General features: G+C 41.7%; 1 protein-coding gene across 1 annotated transcript in view; it reads right to left on the bottom strand.

Annotated features, from left to right (window-relative positions):
• Positions 1-224: 224 nt before the first annotated feature.
• Positions 225-21,075, bottom strand: part of LOC109879455 (potassium voltage-gated channel subfamily C member 1) — an 88,382-nt gene continuing 67,531 nt past the window's right edge. The window contains exon 5 of the mRNA XM_031801557.1: positions 225-590. Within this exon, the coding sequence (XP_031657417.1) occupies positions 457-590 (134 nt within the window). The 3' untranslated portion in view covers positions 225-456. The remainder of the gene's footprint in view (positions 591-21,075) is intronic.

Here is a 21,075-nt window from a genome sequence, read left to right as displayed (position 1 = left end):
AACATTACAGTACGTTACAGCACAATAACCAGTGACAGATACTGACCTACATGAGGCTTGACAACAACAACACTCCCTATGCTGAGTTAGGATGCATCTTAAAACCAAATGGCACCCTATTCCCTATGTAGTGCACTACTTTAGACCAGAGCCCTATGGCACCCTATTCCCTATATAGTGCACTACTTTAGACCAGAGCCCTATAGAACCCTATTCCCTATATAGTGCACTACTTTAGACCAGAGCCCTATGGCACCCTATTCCCTATATAGTGCACTACTTTAGACCAGAGCCCTATGGCACTCTATTCCCTATTAGGTGTGCACTAATTTTGATCAGGTGTGGTTATTAAAAGGGATTAGGATGCCATTTAGTCTGTGAGGTACAGGTTGCCACTGTAACACCCAATTATTAAAAACTAATTTTAAACACACAACAAACGAGGCTGATGTATTATCAGGTGGGGGGTTGGTGTTGCGGTGAGGGGGTCTTATTTTGGGACAGACATATCGTGGTGGGAACACCATGGTTCATTACACAAACTGAGTCTGATGCTGCTGGTCTGCTCCGAGGCTGTCGCTGGGTAGTCTCTACAAACATATCAAAAACAAAACAACACAGACAATTATTACAACAAATGATGTATGAGGGATAGGAGGAAATGATGCTGACGATGGATAGGTTGACTAGGATAACTCTACTATAACAGTGTAGGGGGCTAGGATACCTCTACTAGAACAGTGTAGGGGGCTAGGATACCTCTACTAGAACAGTGTAGGGGGCTAGAATACCTCTACTGTAGCAGTGTAGGAGGCTAGAATACCTCTACTGTAACAGTGTAGGAGGCTAGAATACCTCTACTGTAGCAGTGTAGGAGGCTAGAATACCTCTACTGTAGCAGTGTAGGAGGCTAGAATACCTCTACTGTAACAGTGTAGGGGGCTAGAATACCTCTCTATAACAGTGTAGGGGGCTAGAATACCTCTCTATAACAGTGTAGGGGGCTAGGATACCTCTACTATAACAGTGTAGGGGGCCAGGTTAGGATAACTCTCTATAACAGTGTGGGAGGCTAGAATACCTCTCTATAACAGTGTGGGAGGCTAGAATACCTCTACTAGAACAGTGTAGGGGGCTAGAATACCTCTACTAGAACAGTGTAGGAGACTAGAATACCTCTACTAGAACAGTGTAGGAGGCTAGAATACCTGTACTAGAACAGTGGTGTAGGAGGCTAGAATACCTGTACTAGAACAGTGTAGGAGCCTAGAATACCTCTCTATAACAGTGTAGGGGTCTAGAAAGTTCTACTAGAACAGTGTAGGAGCCTAGAATACCTCTACTAGAACAGTGTAGGGGGCTAGAAAGTTCTACTAGAACAGTGTAGTGGGCTAGAATACCTCTCTATAACAGTGTAGGGGGCTAGAATAACTCTACTATAACAGTTTAGGAGACTAGAATACCTCTCTATAACAGTGTAGGAGACTAGAATACCTCTCTATAACAGTGTAGGAGACTAGAATACCTCTCTATAACAGTGTAGGAGGTAGAATACCTCTACTAGAACAGTGTAGGAGGCTAGAATACCTCTCTATAACAGTGTAGGGTCTAGAATACCTCTCTATAACTGTGTAGGAGGCTAGAATACCTCTACTAGAACAGTGTAGGAGGCTAGAATACCTCTAGAACAGTGTAAGGGACTAGAATACCTCTCTATAACAGTGTAGGAGACTAGAATACCTCTCTATAACAGTGTAGGGGGCTAGAATACCTCTCTATAACAGTGTAGGAGGCTAGAATACCTCTCTATAACAGTGTAGGAGGCTAGAATACCTCTACTAGAACAGTGTAGGAGGCTGGAATACCTCTACTAGAACAGCGTAGGAGACTAGAATACCTCTACTATAACAGTATAGGGGGCTAGAATACCTCTACTAGAACAGTGTAGGAGGCTAGAATACCTCTACTATAACAGTGTAGGAGGCTAGAATACCTCTACTAGAACAGTGTAGGGGGCTAGAAAGTTCTACTAGAACAGTGTAGTGGGCTAGAATACCTCTCTATAACAGTGTAGGGGGCTAGAATAACTCTACTATAACAGTTTAGGAGACTAGAATACCTCTCTATAACAGTGTAGGAGACTAGAATACCTCTCTATAACAGTGTAGGAGACTAGAATACCTCTCTATAACAGTGTAGGAGGTAGAATACCTCTACTAGAACAGTGTAGGAGGCTAGAATACCTCTCTATAACAGTGTAGGGTCTAGAATACCTCTCTATAACTGTGTAGGAGGCTAGAATACCTCTACTAGAACAGTGTAGGAGGCTAGAATACCTCTAGAACAGTGTAAGGGACTAGAATACCTCTCTATAACAGTGTAGGAGACTAGAATACCTCTCTATAACAGTGTAGGGGGCTAGAATACCTCTCTATAACAGTGTAGGAGACTAGAATACCTCTCTATAACAGTGTAGGAGGCTAGAATACCTCTCTATAACAGTGTAGGAGGCTAGAATACCTCTACTAGAACAGTGTAGGAGGCTGGAATACCTCTACTAGAACAGCGTAGGAGACTAGAATACCTCTACTATAACAGTATAGGGGGCTAGAATACCTCTACTAGAACAGTGTAGGAGGCTAGAATACCTCTACTATAACAGTGTAGGAGGCTAGAATACCTCTACTATAACAGTATAGGGGGCTAGAATACCTCTACTAGAACAGTGTAGGAGACTAGAATACCTCTACTAGAACAGTGTATGAGGCTAGAATACCTCTAGAACAGTGTAAGGGACTAGAATACCTCTCTATAACAGTGTAGGAGACTAGAATACCTCTACTATAACAGTGTAGGAGACTAGAATACCTGTACTAGAACAGTGTAGGAGACTAGAATACCTCTACTGTAACAGTGTAGGGGGCTAGAATACCTCTACTAGAACAGTGTAGGAGGCTAGAATACCTCTACTAGAACAGTGTGGGAGGCTAGAATACCTCTACTAGAACAGTGTGGGAGGCTAGAATACCTCTACTAGAACAGTGGTGTAGGAGGCTAGAATACCTCTCTATAACAGTGTAGGAGGCTAGAATACCTCTACTAGAACAGTGTAGGAGGTAGAATTCCTCTTCTTTTACCGTGTAGGGGGCTAGGCTAGCTCTACTATAACAGTGTAGGGGGCAGGTGACTATGCTAGGCTACCTCTAGTATAACACTTTTGGGGGGCAGTTTGCTATGCTAGGCTACCTCTACTATGCTGGGCTACGTCTACAGAAAGAGTGCAGTGGGGCAGGTGGCTAGGCTAGGCTATCTCTACAGAACAGTGCAGTGAAACAGGTGGCTAGGCTAAGCTAACTCTACAGAATAGTGCAGTGGAGCAGGTGGCTAGGCTAGGCTACCTCTACAGACCAGTGCTGTGGGGCAGGTGGCTATGCTAGGCTAGGCTAACTCTACAGAACAGTGGGGCAGGTGGCTAGGCTAGGCTAACTCTACAGAACAGTGCAGTGGGGTAGGTGGTTAGGCTAGGCTAGGCTAACTCTACAGAACAGTACAGGGAGCAGGTGACTTGGCTACCTCTACAGAACAGTGCAGAGGGGAGGTGGCTAGGCTTCCTCTACGGAACAGTTCAGAGGGGAGGTGGCTATGCTAGGCTAGGCTTCCTCTACAGAACAGTACAAGGAGCAGGGTGCTTGGCTACCTCTACAGAACAGTGCAGAGGGGAGGTGGCTAGGCTAGGCTACCTCTACAGAACAGTGCAGAGGGGAGGTGGCTAGGCTAGGCTACCTCTACAGAACAGTGCAGAGGGGAGGTGGCTAGGCTAGGCTAGGCTACCTCTACAGAACAGTGCAGAGGGGAGGTGGCTAGGCTAGGCTACCTCTACAGAACAGTGCAGAGGGGAGGTGGCTAGGCTAGGCTAGGCTACCTCTACAGAACAGTGCAGAGGGGAGGTGGCTAGGCTAGGCTACCTCTACAGAACAGTGCAGAGGGGAGGTGGCTAGGCTAGGCTACCTCTACAGAACAGTGCAGAGGGGAGGTGGCTAGGCTAGGCTAGGCTACCTCTACAGAACAGTGCAGAGGGGAGGTGGCTAGGCTAGGCTACCTCTACACAACAGTGCAGTGAGGCAGGTGGTGGAATGATGTTAAAGAAAATGTGCTCTGTTAGTTTCTCATCATGGTAAAGGTGGCTGTTTTACCATGTATTTCCCATGCTTATAGCCAAGGCAAAGACAACATTTGCATTCTTAAGAAGGATATTATTCATGCCCAGATCATGCTTTTGTTGTACAAGTTGCATGTACACAGGTTCAGTCAGTAGTTAGTCGTGCTTTATGTCATGCTCCCATCGTCCCAACTCATGGAAGCACTCATTGACCCCACAAAGAAGTACTGTACAACATATTTTAAAAGCTGTTGGCTTTGCAACTGGGCCAAAGAACTACACTGTCTGCAAGAGATAAAGTATAAAACATGAATGCATGTTTTGCCTGTTAAATAAAAACAGAGTCTAAAATACTGTTGTATGCAAAAATTTATTTCATGCAAGACCTTTTTAGTTTACATCTCGTATTTGAATACTTTAATTTGTGCCATAATGTAAAATACATGCATTTACTTTTCCCCAATAATTTCTTTACTGAAATCGCATTTACATACGAGCATATAGTTCACCTGTAGTAATCTTCACAAAGGGTTTAACAGTTCAAATCAAACACCACCATCACAGCAGAGACATGATCAGACAAAAAGGAAATGGAAAACTTTGCCCCAAATAAAACAGGATATATTTTATATATATATTTTACAAGGATTAATGTTACTGATAAATAAGTCAACTAAAGGCTTGTTAAAGCATCTTCTTGACTTATACTGTAAGTATTACAACACATTCCTACAGGTATAAACAATATATTGTTTATATTGTTACATCAACTCTGCATCGGTGTGTATCCTTATGTATCGTTAAACAAAATGAAAACAGCTCATATTATCTCAGTAGTATGTTTTTTATTTATTTAAAATGTGGTATATTAATTAAGTTAAGTTTGGTGTACTTAGTGAAGTGTTACTCTTTTGAAAGGAGGTCCCTGTATAAAATTATTTCCTAAAAACAGGGGTTGGAACCGGTTCGGGGAAACGAAAACGATCTACACTGTTCCCGAACAGAACTGCTATTTTAAAAGCTTGGGAACTGGTTAATAACGTTTCTTTTTAACATTCCAGGCCTTTTTTTACAGTCCCATAAAAAACGTAACAATAAAGTGGCTATGCAAAGCCCTCATTCTGTCACTTGGAAAGTTATTCCAGCATCTTCCTGCCAGTTGAAGATCTTTGTGTGTCTAGGCTACTTGCCCCCCCCCCCCCCCCCCCCCCCCCCCCCGAAGCATAGGCTACTTGCCCCTTCCCCTCCGAAACATAGGCTACTTGCCCCTTCCCCTCCGAAACATAGGCTACTTGCCCCTTCCCCTCCGAAACATAGGCTACTTGCCCCTCCCCCTCCAAAGCATAGGCTACTTGACCCTCCCCCTCCAAAGCATAGGCTACTGAAAACCCTCCACCTCCTAAGCATATGCTACTGTAGACCCTCCCCTTCTGAAGCATAGGCTACTGTAGCCCCTCCCCCTCCAAAGCAAAGGCTACTGTAGACCCTCCCCCTCCAAAGCATAGGCTACTGTAGCCCCTCCCTCTCCGAAGCATAGGCTACTGTAGCCCATCCCCCCCCGAAGAATAGGCTACTGTAGCCCCTCCCCCCCGAAGCTAGGCTACTGTAGCCCCTCCCCCTCCGAAGCATAGGCTACTGTAGCCCCTCCCTCTCCGAAGCATAGGCTACTGTAGCCCATCCCCCCCGAAGAATAGGCTACTGTAGCCCCTCCCCCCCCGAAGCTAGGCTACTGTAGCCCCTCCCCCTCCGAAGCATAGGCTACTGTAGCCCCTCCCTCTCCGAAGCATAGGCTACTGTAGCCCATCCCCCCCCGAATAATAGGCTACTGTAGCCCCTCCCCCCCCGAAGCTAGGCTACTGTAGCCCCTCCCCCTCCGAAGCATAGGCTACTGTAGCCCCTCCCTCTCCGAAGCATAGGCTACTGTAGCCCCTCCCCCTCCGAAGCTAGGCTACTGAAGCCATTCCCCCTAGAAGCTAGGCTACTGTAGCCCCTCCCCCTCTGAAGCTAGGCTACTGTAGCCCCTCCCCCTCCGAAGCTAGGCTACTGTAGTTTACTGATGTTCCAGGCCTAATTCAGAAATTAGGGAGAGAGATTTTTCCTTAGAGAAGAATGGATTCACTTTTCCAATGCTAGTTAAGGATAGAATAATCCAAGTTTCACATTGGATTTATTAACTACAAAAAGGTAAAGCCCCCCCATCTTATGCCACGAAATTTTTTTAGGTCTTGGACAAATTCCTAGGTCTTAAACGATTGTCGGACACCTCGTTCAATGAGACAGGGCCTAGGTCTGCTGATTCAGTACCACTAGGTCTTGGCTGGTTCAGTGAGACAGGGTCTAGGTCTGCTGATTCAGTACCACTACGTCTTGGCTGGTTCAGTGTGACAGGGTCTAGGTCTGCTGATTCAGTACCACTAGGTCTTGGCTGGTTCAGTGTGACAGGTTCTAGGTCTGCTGATTCAGTACCACTACGTCTTGGCTCCTCGTTCAATGAGACAGGGTCTAGGTCTTCTGGTTCAGTACCACTAGGTCTTGGCTGGTTCAGTGAGACAAGGTCTAGTTCTGCTGGTTCACTACCACTACATATTGGTTCGTTCAGTGTGACAGGGTCTAGGTCTGCTGGTTCAGTACCACTACGTCTTGGCTGGTTCAGTGAGACAGGGTCTAGGTCTGCTGATTCAGTACCTCTAAGCCTTGGCTCCTCGTTCAGTGAGACAGGGTCTAGGTCTGTTGATTCAGTACCACTAGGTCTTGGCTGGTTCATCTGACATAAAGTTTGTATAAAGTTTGTATGTGAAAACTATTTTCAGTTTTTCCAAACTCAATTAACTCTCTCATAAGGATAGAGATAGGCTTGCATTGCTGGTGCTGTCATAAGGGCAGATCAAACACAACGCTGCAGTTGACGTAGACTACGTCGGTCGACGTAGCCTCTCGAGTCGATCGCAGAATGTGACGACAAAACTGAAGCAAATCTTGCCATCTGGCCAGGTTGATGTCAAGATTTAAATTTGGTAACATCGCACAATGTGACGTGATGATCGCACAATGTGACGTGAGGATCGCACAATGTGACGTGATGATCTCACAATGTGACGTGATGATCGCACAATGTGACGTGATGATCGCACAATGTGACGTGAGGATCTCACAATGTGACGTGATGATCGCACAATGTGACGTGAGGATCTCACAATGTGACGTGATGATCTCACAATGTGACGTGATGATCGCACAATGTGACGCGATGATCTCACAATGTGACGCGATGATCTCACAATGTGACGCGATGATCTCACAATGTGACGTGATGATCTCACAATGTGACGCGATGATCTCACAATGTGACGTGATGATCGCACAATGTGACGCGATGATCTCACAATGTGACGCGATGATCTCACAATGTGACGCGATGATCTCACAATGTGACGTGATGATCTCACAATGTGACGCGATGATCGCACAATGTGACGTGATGATCTCACACTGTGACGTGATGATCTCACAATGTGACGTGATGATCTCACAATGTGACGTGATGATCTCACAATGTGACGTGATGATCTCACAATGTGACGTGATGATCTCACAATGTGACGTGATGATCGCACAATGTGACGTGATGATCTCACAATGTGACGTGATGATCGCACAATGTGACGTGATGATCTCACAAGACTGAATCCGACATCCAGTCAGCAAAGGCCCTAAGACTTTTTATTTCTTTATATTTGAATTATGATGCCGCTGTTAACACACAAGCTTGTTAGCTAGTTTAGAACGAAACAATTGGACAATAATTTTGGTTCCAACCCCTGCCTAAAACCATACAGTAAGTTAACAATACCTGAATTTGGGAAAGGGAAAAATGTGTCAGCTACATAAAACCTTTCTACTAAGAGTCTCTTGCTATAGAATAAGCTGATTTCAAGTGTGCATAATAAAAAAAAGAAGCTTTTGAAAGAAAACAATGTTTTTCTTACATGTGATAGTTAGCTTCTCGTGTTGAACACAATATCTCATGCAACACATGCAAATGAAACCAGAGTTTAGTTTCTGTTGACAACAAAATATCATCGCTAGTATCAAAAAATAATCGTCACCATTTCCTCATTCTAGAATCTTCAGCATTCTAGATCTCTATTCATTCCAGATTTTTTTGGGGGGGGATCTGAACTGCCACTCTCAGTGTTTACAAAGTCTTTGTCAAGTCTCATATTTTAGAACTTATCAACTTTGCAACCAATAAATACTTCACGGGAAATACTCAACAACGGGACTGTGGGACTCCCAAAATACCTATAAAGTGCACGACATTGGACCAGGGTCTTTAGAGCTCTGATCAAAAGTGATGCACTATGTAGGGAATATGGTGCCATTGAGCCACAGCCAACAGCTGGGAGCTGAACACTCCCAATAAGTCAAACCATAGCTTCAGCATCATAAACATTGTAAAGCAGGTGTTAAATACATCTTATGAAATTGTCTTTCTTTCACAAGTTTTTTGTTTTAAAAAAGCAGAGGGAAAGTTATTAATATAGAACGAGAAATAAAAAGCAACAGGCAATTATAGAAAGGGAGAACGTATAGACAATAGGGGATAATATCCTGTATCAGACTAGTATATATCATCAATGCTTTACTGGAGCTATCTCTGCAGCTGAACTGGGTAATCAATGCAAAGAGGCCCGTATGGCAGTACTGAATATGAACTGGAGCTGATGACACGCCCAAGACAAGACGAAAGGACAGCAGGAAGAAAGGACAGCAGGATGAAAGGACAGCAGGAAGAAATTACAGCAGGAAGGAATGGAAAACAGGAAGAAAGGACAGCAGGAAGGAATGGAAAACAGGAAGAAAGGACAGCAGGAAGAAAGGACAGCAGGAAGAAAGGACAGCAGGAAGAAAGGACTGCGGGAAGGAATGGAAAACAGGAAGAAAGGACAGCAGGAATGAATGGAATACAGGAAGAAAGGACTGCGGGAAGGAATGGAATACAGGAAGAAAGGATAGCAGGAAGGAATGGAAAACAGGAAGAAAGGACAGCAGGAAGGAATGGAAAACAGGAAGAAAGGACAGCAGGAAGAAAGGACAGCAGGAAGAAAGGACAGCAGGAAGAAAGGACTGCGGGAAGGAATGGAATACAGGAAGAAAGGACAGCAGGAATGAATGGAATACAGGAAGAAAGGACTGCGGGAAGGAATGGAATACAGGAAGAAAGGATAGCAGGAAGAAAGGACAGCAGGAGGAAAGGACAGCAGGAAGGATTGGAAAACGGGAAGAAAGGACAGCAGGAAGAAAGGACAGCAGAAAAAAAGGACAGCAGGAAGGAATGGAAAACAGGAAGAAAGGAAAACAGGAAGAAAGGACAGCAGGAAGAAAGGACAGCAGAAAGAAAGGAAAGCAGGAAGAAATGAAAGCAGGAAGAATGGATAACAGGAAGAAAGGAAAACAGGAAGAAAGGACAGCAGGAAGAAAGGACAGCAGGAAGAAATGAAAGCAGGAAGAATGGATAACAGGAAGAAAGGAAAACAGGAAGAAAGGACAGCAGGAAGAAAGGACAGCAGGAAGAAATGAAAGCAGGAAGAAAGGCCAGTGTAAAACTAAATCTGTGAAGAAAGAAGAGAGGAGAGAGGAGGGGGAGAAGAGAGGAGAGAGGAGAGAGCAGTAGAGAGGAGAGATGAGAGATGAGGAGAGAGCAAGTCACATAGTGATAGGATTTGTCCAGAAACAACCCCTAGCCACTTGCTTTTCTGAGAGGTTTGGAGAGGCTTAAGCATTATGGTGACAACTCCACCTTGCCCTCTGATAGGCTAGGTGGAGCTATCACCATATTGCCTACACCTATCCAATCCTCTCAGATCTTCACGTGTCTAGTGAGTAGGGGCTACCTTTAGGGGTTGAGTATGGACAAGCCCAGTGTCCTGGTGAACCATGCTAGAGTTAAGAGAATGGATAGGATGTGGGAAGGAGAGTGCTAGAGGAGACAGTATGGACTTGGGGGAGGAAACGCAGGAGGACGACACTGCAGAGGCATCATGGCCGCTCATGCCAGACATGCTGTTTAGGAAGCTCCAAGGCTTGTCATAACCTTCAGTTGGAAAACAGTACTCTGAGTACTCTGCAGAGTGTTTCGAGAGCAGTACAAGACAATACCAGGGCAGCAGTTGGATGATGGACCCATGTCAGCCTTGTCTGTCTCTATGATGGACCCATGTCAGCCTTGTCTGTCTCTGTGATGGACCCATGTCAGCCTGGTCTGTCTCTATGATGGACCCATGTCAGCCTTGTCTGTCTCTGTGATGGACCCATGTCAGCCTGGTCTGTCTCTGTATTTCTTACAACCTGTTGCTGTCTTGTTTTTTGTTTTCTCCAAACACAAATCTCAACAGACAATGTCAACAGACAGTCAGTGAGGTCAACAACAGTGGTATTCTCCATGCATTGAGTGTGTCAGTAGTATGTATTGAGTGTGTCAGTAGTATGTATTGAGTGTGTCAGTAGTATGCATTGAGTGTGTCAGTAGTATGCATTGAGTGCATCAGATGTAGTAGCAGCTAGTTCAACAACATGCATGCACAGGGTGGTACTGGAATGGTTTAAAGGAGCAGACATGTTGGCATTCAACTAGGCCACCTGAATGGCTACAGTATATTGGAGAATATGTTGGCAGTCTGCTACAGTATTTTGGAGAATATGTTGGCAGTCTGCTACAGTATACTGGAGAATATGTTGACAGTCTGCTGCAGTATATTGGAGAATATGTTGACAGTCTGCTACAGTATATTGGAGAATATGTTGACAGTCTGCTACAGTATATTGGAGAATATGTTGACAGTCTGCTGCAGTATATTGCAGAATATGTTGGCAGTCTGCTACAGTATACTGGAGAATATGTTGACAGTCTGCTACAGTATATTGGAGAATATGTTGGCAGTCTGCTACAGTATATTGGAGAATATGTTGGCAGTCTGCTACAGTATATTGGAGAATATGTTGACAGTCTGCTACAGTCTTTTGGTTGAATATGTTGGCAGTCTGCTACAGTATACTGGAGAATATGTTGGCAGTCTGCTACAGTATATTGGAGAATATGTTGGCAGTCTGCTACAGTCTTTTGGTTGAATATGTTGGCAGTCTGCTACAGTATATTGGAGAATATGTTGGCAGTCTGCTACAGTATATTGGAGAATATGTTGGCAGTCTGCTACAGTATATTGGAGAATATGTTGACAGTCTGCTACAGTCTTTTGGTTGAATATGTTGGCAGTCTGCTACAGTATACTGGAGAATATGTTGACAGTCTGCTACAGTATATTGGAGAATATGTTGACAGTCTGCTACAGTCTTTTGGTTGAATATGTTGGCAGTCTGCTACAGTATACTGGAGAATATGTTGACAGTCTGCTACAGTATATTGGAGAATATGTTGGCAGTCTGCTACAGTATACTGGAGAATATGTTGACAGTCTGCTACAGTATATTGGAGAATATGTTGGCAGTTAGAATACATTGGAGAATATGTTGGCAGTCTGCTACAGTATATTGGAGAATATGTTGACAGTCTGCTACAGTCTTTTGGTTGAATATGTTGGCAGTCTGCTACAGTATACTGGAGAATATGTTGACAGTCTGCTACAGTATATTGGAGAATATGTTGGCAGTCTGCTACAGTATATTGGAGAATATGTTGACAGTCTGCTACAGTATATTGGAGAATATGTTGGCAGTCTGCTACAGTATATTGGAGAATATGTTGGCAGTCTGCTACAGTCTTTTGGTTGAATATGTTGGCAGTCTGCTACAGTATATTGGAGAATATGTTGGCAGTCTGCTACAGTATATTGGAGAATATGTTGGCAGTCTGCTACAGTCTTTTGGTTGAATATGTTGGCAGTCTGCTACAGTATACTGGAGAATATGTTGACAGTCTGCTACAGTATATTGGAGAATATGTTGACAGTCTGCTACAGTCTTTTGGTTGAATATGTTGGCAGTCTGCTACAGTATACTGGAGAATATGTTGACAGTCTGCTACAGTATATTGGAGAATATGTTGGCAGTCTGCTACAGTATACTGGAGAATATGTTGACAGTCTGCTACAGTATATTGGAGAATATGTTGGCAGTTAGAATACATTGGAGAATATGTTGGCAGTCTGCTACAGTATATTGGAGAATATGTTGACAGTCTGCTGCAGTATATTGCGGAATATGTTGGCAGTCTGCTACAGTATACTGGAGAATATGTTGACAGTCTGCTACAGTATACTGGAGAATATGTTGACAGTCTGCTACAGTATACTGGAGAATATGTTGGCAGTCTGCTACAGTATATTGGAGAATATGTTGACAGTCTGCTACAGTATATTGGAGAATATGTTGACAGTCTGCTACAGTATATTGGAGAATATGTTGGCAGTCTGCTACAGTATATTGGTTGAAAATGTTGGCAGTCTGCTACAGTATATTGAAGAATATGTTGGCAGTCTGCTACAGTATACTGGAGAATATGTTGACAGTCTGCTACAGTATATTGGAGCATATGTTGGCAGTTAGAATACATTGGAGAATATGTTGGCAGTCTGCTACAGTATATTGGAGAATATGTAGGCAGTCTGCTACAGTATATTGGTTGAATATGTTGGCAGTCTGCTACAGTATATTGAAGAATATGTTGGCAGTCTGCTACAGTATACTGGAGAATATGTTGACAGTCTGCTACAGTATATTGGAGAATATGTTGGCAGTCTGCTACAGTATATTGGAGAATATGTTGACAGTCTGCTACAGTATACTGGAGAATATGTTCACAGTCTGCTACAGTATATTGGAGAATATGTTGGCAGTCTGCTACAGTATATTGGAGAATATGTTGACAGTCTGCTACAGTATATTGGAGAATATGTTGGCAGTCTGCTACAGTATACTGGAGAATATGTTGACAGTCTGCTACAGTATACTGGAGAATATGTTGACAGTCTGCTACAGTATATTGGAGAATATGTTGACAGTCTGCTACAGTCTTTTGGTTGAATATGTTGGCAGTCTGCTACAGTATACTGGAGAATATGTTGACAGTCTGCTACAGTATATTGGAGAATATGTTGGCAGTCTGCTACAGTATATTGGAGAATATGTTGACAGTCTGCTACAGTATATTGGAGAATATGTTGGCAGTCTGCTACAGTATATTGGAGAATATGTTGGCAGTCTGCTACAGTCTTTTGGTTGAATATGTTGGCAGTCTGCTACAGTATATTGGAGAATATGTTGACAGTCTGCTACAGTATATTGGAGAATATGTTGGCAGTCTGCTACAGTATATTGGAGAATATGTTGACAGTCTGCTACAGTATATTGGAGAATATGTTGGCAGTCTGCTACAGTATATTGGAGAATATGTTGGCAGTCTGCTACAGTCTTTTGGTTGAATATGTTGGCAGTCTGCTACAGTATATTGGAGAATATGTTGGCAGTCTGCTACAGTATATTGGAGAATATGTTGACAGTCTGCTGCAGTATATTGCGGAATATGTTGGCAGTCTGCTACAGTATACTGGAGAATATGTTGACAGTCTGCTACAGTATACTGGAGAATATGTTGACAGTCTGCTACAGTATACTGGAGAATATGTTGGCAGTCTGCTACAGTATATTGGAGAATATGTTGACAGTCTGCTACAGTATATTGGAGAATATGTTGACAGTCTGCTACAGTATATTGGAGAATATGTTGGCAGTCTGCTACAGTATATTGGTTGAAAATGTTGGCAGTCTGCTACAGTATATTGAAGAATATGTTGGCAGTCTGCTACAGTATACTGGAGAATATGTTGACAGTCTGCTACAGTATATTGGAGAATATGTTGGCAGTTAGAATACATTGGAGAATATGTTGGCAGTCTGCTACAGTATATTGGAGAATATGTTGGCAGTCTGCTACAGTATATTGGTTGAATATGTTGGCAGTCTGCTACAGTATATTGAAGAATATGTTGGCAGTCTGCTACAGTATACTGGAGAATATGTTGACAGTCTGCTACAGTATATTGGAGAATATGTTGGCAGTTAGAATACATTGGAGAATATGTTGGCAGTCTGCTACAGTATATTGGAGAATATGTTGACAGTCTGCTACAGTATATTGGAGAATATGTTGACAGTCTGCGACAGTATACTGGAGAATATGTTGACAGTCTGCTACAGTATATTGGAGAATATGTTGGTAGTTAGAATACATTGGAGAATATGTTGGCAGTCTGCTACAGTATATTGGAGAATATGTTGGCAGTCTGCTACAGTATACTGGAGAATATGTTGACAGTCTGCTACAGTATATTGGAGAATATGTTGGCAGTCTGCTACAGTATACTGGAGAATATGTTGACAGTCTGCTACAGTATATTGGAGAATATGTTGACAGTCTGCTACAGTCTTTTGGTTGAATATGTTTGGCAGTCTGCTACAGTATACTGGAGAATATGTTGACAGTCTGCTACAGTATACTGGAGAATATGTTGGCAGTCTGCTACAGTATATTGGAGAATATGTTGACAGTCTGCTACAGTATATTGGAGAATATGTTGACAGTCTGCTACAGTATATTGGAGAATATGTTGGCAGTCTGCTACAGTATATTGGTTGAAAATGTTGGCAGTCTGCTACAGTATATTGAAGAATATGTTGGCAGTCTGCTACAGTATACTGGAGAATATGTTGACAGTCTGCTACAGTATATTGGAGAATATGTTGGCAGTTAGAATACATTGGAGAATATGTTGGCAGTCTGCTACAGTATATTGGAGAATATGTTGACAGTCTGCTACAGTATATTGGAGAATATGTTGGCAGTCTGCTACAGTATATTGGAGAATATGTAGGCAGTCTGCTACAGTCTTTTGGTTGAATATGTTGGCAGTCTGCTACAGTATATTGGAGAATATGTTGGCAGTCTGCTACAGTATATTGGAGAATATGTTGGCAGTCTGCTACAGTATATTGGAGAATATGTTGGCAGTCTGCTACAGTATATTGGAGAATATGTTGACAGTCTGCTACAGTATATTGGAGAATATGATGGCAGTCTGCTACAGTATATTGGAGAATATGTTGACAGTCTGCTACAGTATATTGGAGAATATGTTGGCAGTCTGCTACAGTATATTGGAGAATATGTTGGCAGTCTGCTACAGTCTTTTGGTTGAATATGTTGGCAGTCTGCTACAGTATATTGGAGAATATGTTGGCAGTCTGCTACAGTATATTGGAGAATATGTTGGCAGTCTGCTACAGTATATTGGAGAATATGTTGACAGTCTGCTGCAGTATATTGCGGAATATGTTGGCAGTCTGCTACAGTATACTGGAGAATATGTTGACAGTCTGCTACAGTATACTGGATAATATGTTGACAGTCTGCTACAGTATACTGGAGAATATGTTGGCAGTCTGCTACAGTTTATTGGAGAATATGTTGACAGTCTGCTACAGTATATTGGAGAATATGTTGACAGTCTGCTACAGTATATTGGAGAATATGTTGGCAGTCTGCTACAGTATATTGGTTGAAAATGTTGGCAGTCTGCTACAGTATATTGAAGAATATGCTGGCAGTCTGCTACAGTATATTGGAGAATATGTTGACAGTCTGCTACAGTATATTGGAGAATATGTTGGCAGTTAGAATACATTGGAGAATATTTTGGCAGTCTGCTACAGTATATTGGAGAATATGTTGGCCGTCTGCTACAGTATATTGGTTGAATATGTTGGCAGTCTGCTACAGTATATTGAAGAATATGTTGGCAGTCTGCTACAGTATACTGGAGAATATGTTGACAGTCTGCTACAGTATATTGGAGAATATGTTGGCAGTTAGAATACATTGGAGAATATGTTGGCAGTCTGCTACAGTATATTGGAGAATATGTTGACAGTCTGCTACAGTATATTGGAGAATATGTTGACAGTCTGCTACAGTATACTGGAGAATATGTTGACAGTCTGCTACAGTATATTGGAGAATATGTTGGTAGTTAGAATACATTGGAGAATATGTTGGCAGTCTGCTACAGTATATTGGAGAATATTTTTTGGGCAGTCTGCTACAGTATATTGGAGAATATGTTGACAGTCTGCTACAGTATACTGGAGAATATGTTGACAGTCTGCTACAGTATATTGGAGAATATGTTGGCAGTCTGCTACAGTATATTGGAGAATATGTTGGCAGTCTGCTACAGTATATTAGAGAATATGTTGACAGTCTGCTACAGTATATTGGAGAATATGTTTAGCAGTCTGCTACAGTATATTGGAGAATATGTTGGCAGTCTGCTACAGTCTTTTGGTTGAATATGTTGGCAGTCTGCTACAGTATATTGGAGAATATGTTGGCAGTCTGCTACAATATATTGGAGAATATGTTGGCAGTCTGCTACAGTATACTGGAGAATATGTTGACAGTCTGCTACAGTATATTGGAGAATATGTTGACAGTCTGCTACAGTATATTGGAGAATATGTTGACAGTCTGCTACAGTATATTGAAGAATATGTTGGCAGTCTGCTACAGTGTACTGGAGAATATGTTGACAGTCTGCTACAGTATATTGGAGAATATGTTGGCAGTTAGAATACATTGGAGAATATGTTGGCAGTCTGCTACAGTATATTGGAGAATATGTTGACAGTCTGCTACAGTATATTGGAGAATATGTTGACAGTCTGCTACAGTATACTGGAGAATATGTTGACAGTCTGCTACAGTATATTGGAGAATATGTTGGTAGTTAGAATACATTGGAGAATATGTTGGCAGTCTGCTACAGTATATTGGAGAATATGTTGACAGTCTGCTGCAGTATATTGCGGAATATGTTGGCAGTCTGCTACAGTATACTGGAGAATATGTTGACAGTCTGCTACAGTATACTGGATAATATGTTGACAGTCTGCTACAGTATACTGGAGAATATGTTGGCAGTCTGCTACAGTTTATTGGAGAATATGTTGACAGTCTGCTACAGTATATTGGAGAATATGTTGACAGTCTGCTACAGTATATTGGAGAATATGTTGGCAGTCTGCTACAGTATATTGGTTGAAAATGTTGGCAGTCTGCTACAGTATATTGAAGAATATGCTGGCAGTCTGCTACAGTATATTGGAGAATATGTTGACAGTCTGCTACAGTATATTGGAGAATATGTTGGCAGTTAGAATACATTGGAGAATATGTTGGCAGTCTGCTACAGTATATTGGAGAATATGTTGGCCGTCTGCTACAGTATATTGGTTGAATATGTTGGCAGTCTGCTACAGTATATTGAAGAATATGTTGGCAGTCTGCTACAGTATACTGGAGAATATGTTGACAGTCTGCTACAGTATATTGGAGAATATGTTGGCAGTTAGAATACATTGGAGAATATGTTGGCAGTCTGCTACAGTATATTGGAGAATATGTTGACAGTCTGCTACAGTATATTGGAGAATATGTTGACAGTCTGCTACAGTATACTGGAGAATATGTTGACAGTCTGCTACAGTATATTGGAGAATATGTTGGTAGTTAGAATACATTGGAGAATATGTTGGCAGTCTGCTACAGTATATTGGAGAATATTTTTTGGGCAGTCTGCTACAGTATATTGGAGAATATGTTGACAGTCTGCTACAGTATACTGGAGAATATGTTGACAGTCTGCTACAGTATATTGGAGAATATGTTGGCAGTCTGCTACAGTATATTGGAGAATATGTTGGCAGTCTGCTACAGTATATTAGAGAATATGTTGACAGTCTGCTACAGTATATTGGAGAATATGTTTAGCAGTCTGCTACAGTATATTGGAGAATATGTTGGCAGTCTGCTACAGTCTTTTGGTTGAATATGTTGGCAGTCTGCTACAGTATATTGGAGAATATGTTGGCAGTCTGCTACAATATATTGGAGAATATGTTGGCAGTCTGCTACAGTATACTGGAGAATATGTTGACAGTCTGCTACAGTATATTGGAGAATATGTTGACAGTCTGCTACAGTATATTGGAGAATATGTTGACAGTCTGCTACAGTATATTGAAGAATATGTTGGCAGTCTGCTACAGTGTACTGGAGAATATGTTGACAGTCTGCTACAGTATATTGGAGAATATGTTGGCAGTTAGAATACATTGGAGAATATGTTGGCAGTCTGCTACAGTATATTGGAGAATATGTTGACAGTCTGCTACAGTATATTGGAGAATATGTTGACAGTCTGCTACAGTATACTGGAGAATATGTTGACAGTCTGCTACAGTATATTGGAGAATATGTTGGTAGTTAGAATATATTGGAGAATATGTTGGCAGTCTGCTACAGTATATTGGAGAATATTTTTTTGGCAGTCTGCTACAGTATATTGGAGAATATGTTGACAGTCTGCTACAGTATATTGGAGAATATGTTGGCAGTCTGCTACAGTATATTGGAGAATATGTTGGCAGTCTGCTACAGTATATTGGAGAATATGTTGACAGTCTGCTACAGTATATTGGAGAATATGTTGGCAGTCTGCTACAGTATATTGGAGAATATGTTGGCAGTCTGCTACAGTATATTGGAGAATATGTAGGCAGTCTGCTACAGTATATTGGTTGAATATGTTGGCAGTCTGCTACAGTATATTGAAGAATATGTTGGCAGTCTGCTACAGTATACTGGAGAATATGTTGACAGTCTGCTACAGTATATTGGAGAATATGTTGGCAGTCTGCTACAGTATATTGGAGAATATGTTGGCAGTCTGCTACAGTATATTGGAGAATATGTTGACAGTCTGCTACAGTATATTGGAGAATATGTTGTCAGTCTGCTACAGTATATTGGAGAATATGTTGGCAGTCTGCTACAGTATACTGGAGAATATGTTGACAGTCTGCTACAGTATACTGGATAATATGTAGGCAGTCTGCTACAGTCTTTTGGTTGAATATGTTGGCAGTCTGCTACAGTATATTGGAGAATATGTTGGCAGTCTGCTACAGTATATTGGAGAATATGTTGGCAGTCTGCTACAGTATATTGGAGAATATGTTGGCAGTCTGCTACAGTATATTGGAGAATATGTTGACAGTCTGCTACAGTATATTGGAGAATATGATGGCAGTCTGCTACAGTATATTGGAGAATATGTTGACAGTCTGCTACAGTATATTGGAGAATATGTTGGCAGTCTGCTACAGTATATTGGAGAATATGTTGGCAGTCTGCTACAGTCTTTTGGTTGAATATGTTGGCAGTCTGCTACAGTATATTGGAGAATATGTTGGCAGTCTGCTACAGTATATTGGAGAATATGTTGGCAGTCTGCTACAGTATACTGGATAATATGTTGACAGTCTGCTACAGTATACTGGAGAATATGTTGGCAGTCTGCTACAGTTTATTGGAGAATATGTTGACAGTCTGCTACAGTATATTGGAGAATATGTTGACAGTCTGCTACAGTATATTGGAGAATATGTTGGCAGTCTGCTACAGTATATTGGTTGAAAATGTTGGCAGTCTGCTACAGTATATTGAAGAATATGCTGGCAGTCTGCTACAGTATACTGGAGAATATGTTGACAGTCTGCTACAGTATATTGGAGAATATGTTGGCAGTTAGAATACATTGGAGAATATGTTGGCAGTCTGCTACAGTATATTGGAGAATATGTTGGCCGTCTGCTACAGTATATTGGTTGAATATGTTGGCAGTCTGCTACAGTATATTGAAGAATATGTTGGCAGTCTGCTACAGTATACTGGAGAATATGTTGACAGTCTGCTACAGTATATTGGAGAATATGTTGGCAGTTAGAATACATTGGAGAATATGTTGGCAGTCTGCTACAGTATATTGGAGAATATGTTGACAGTCTGCTACAGTATATTGGAGAATATGTTGACAGTCTGCTACAGTATACTGGAGAATATGTTGACAGTCTGCTACAGTATATTGGAGAATATGTTGGTAGTTAGAATACATTGGAGAATATGTTGGCAGTCTGCTACAGTATATTGGAGAATATTTTTTGGGCAGTCTGCTACAGTATATTGGAGAATATGTTGACAGTCTGCTACAGTATACTGGAGAATATGTTGACAGTCTGCTACAGTATATTGGAGAATATGTTGGCAGTCTGCTACAGTATATTGGAGAATATGTTGGCAGTCTGCTACAGTATATTGGAGAATATGTTGACAGTCTGCTACAGTATATTGGAGAATATGTTTAGCAGTCTGCTACAGTATATTGGAGAATATGTTGGCAGTCTGCTACAGTCTTTTGGTTGAATATGTTGGCAGTCTGCTACAGTATATTGGAGAATATGTTGGCAGTCTGCTACAGTATATTGGAGAATATGTTGGCAGTCTGCTACAGTATACTGGAGAATATGTTGACAGTCTGCTACAGTATATTGGAGAATATGTTGACAGTCTGCTACAGTATATTGGAGAATATGTTGACAGTCTGCTACAGTATATTGAAGAATATGTTGGCAGTCTGCTACAGTGTACTGGAGAATATGTTGACAGTCTGCTACAGTATATTGGAGAATATGTTGGCAGTTAGAATACATTGGAGAATATGTTGGCAGTCTGCTACAGTATATTGGAGAATATGTTGACAGTCTGCTACAGTATATTGGAGAATATGTTGACAGTCTGCTACAGTATACTGGAGAATATGTTGACAGTCTGCTACAGTATATTGGAGAATATGTTGGTAGTTAGAATACATTGGAGAATATGTTGGCAGTCTGCTACAGTATATTGGAGAATATTTTTTTGGCAGTCTGCTACAGTATATTGGAGAATATGTTGACAGTCTGCTACAGTATATTGGAGAATATGTTGGCAGTCTGCTACAGTATAT

The sequence above is a fragment of the Oncorhynchus kisutch genome, linkage group LG22 (genome assembly GCF_002021735.2).
Source record: "Oncorhynchus kisutch isolate 150728-3 linkage group LG22, Okis_V2, whole genome shotgun sequence".
In the NCBI taxonomy this organism is placed as follows: Eukaryota; Metazoa; Chordata; class Actinopteri; order Salmoniformes; family Salmonidae; genus Oncorhynchus; species Oncorhynchus kisutch.
This window is presented reverse-complemented; position numbering and strand designations above follow the sequence as displayed.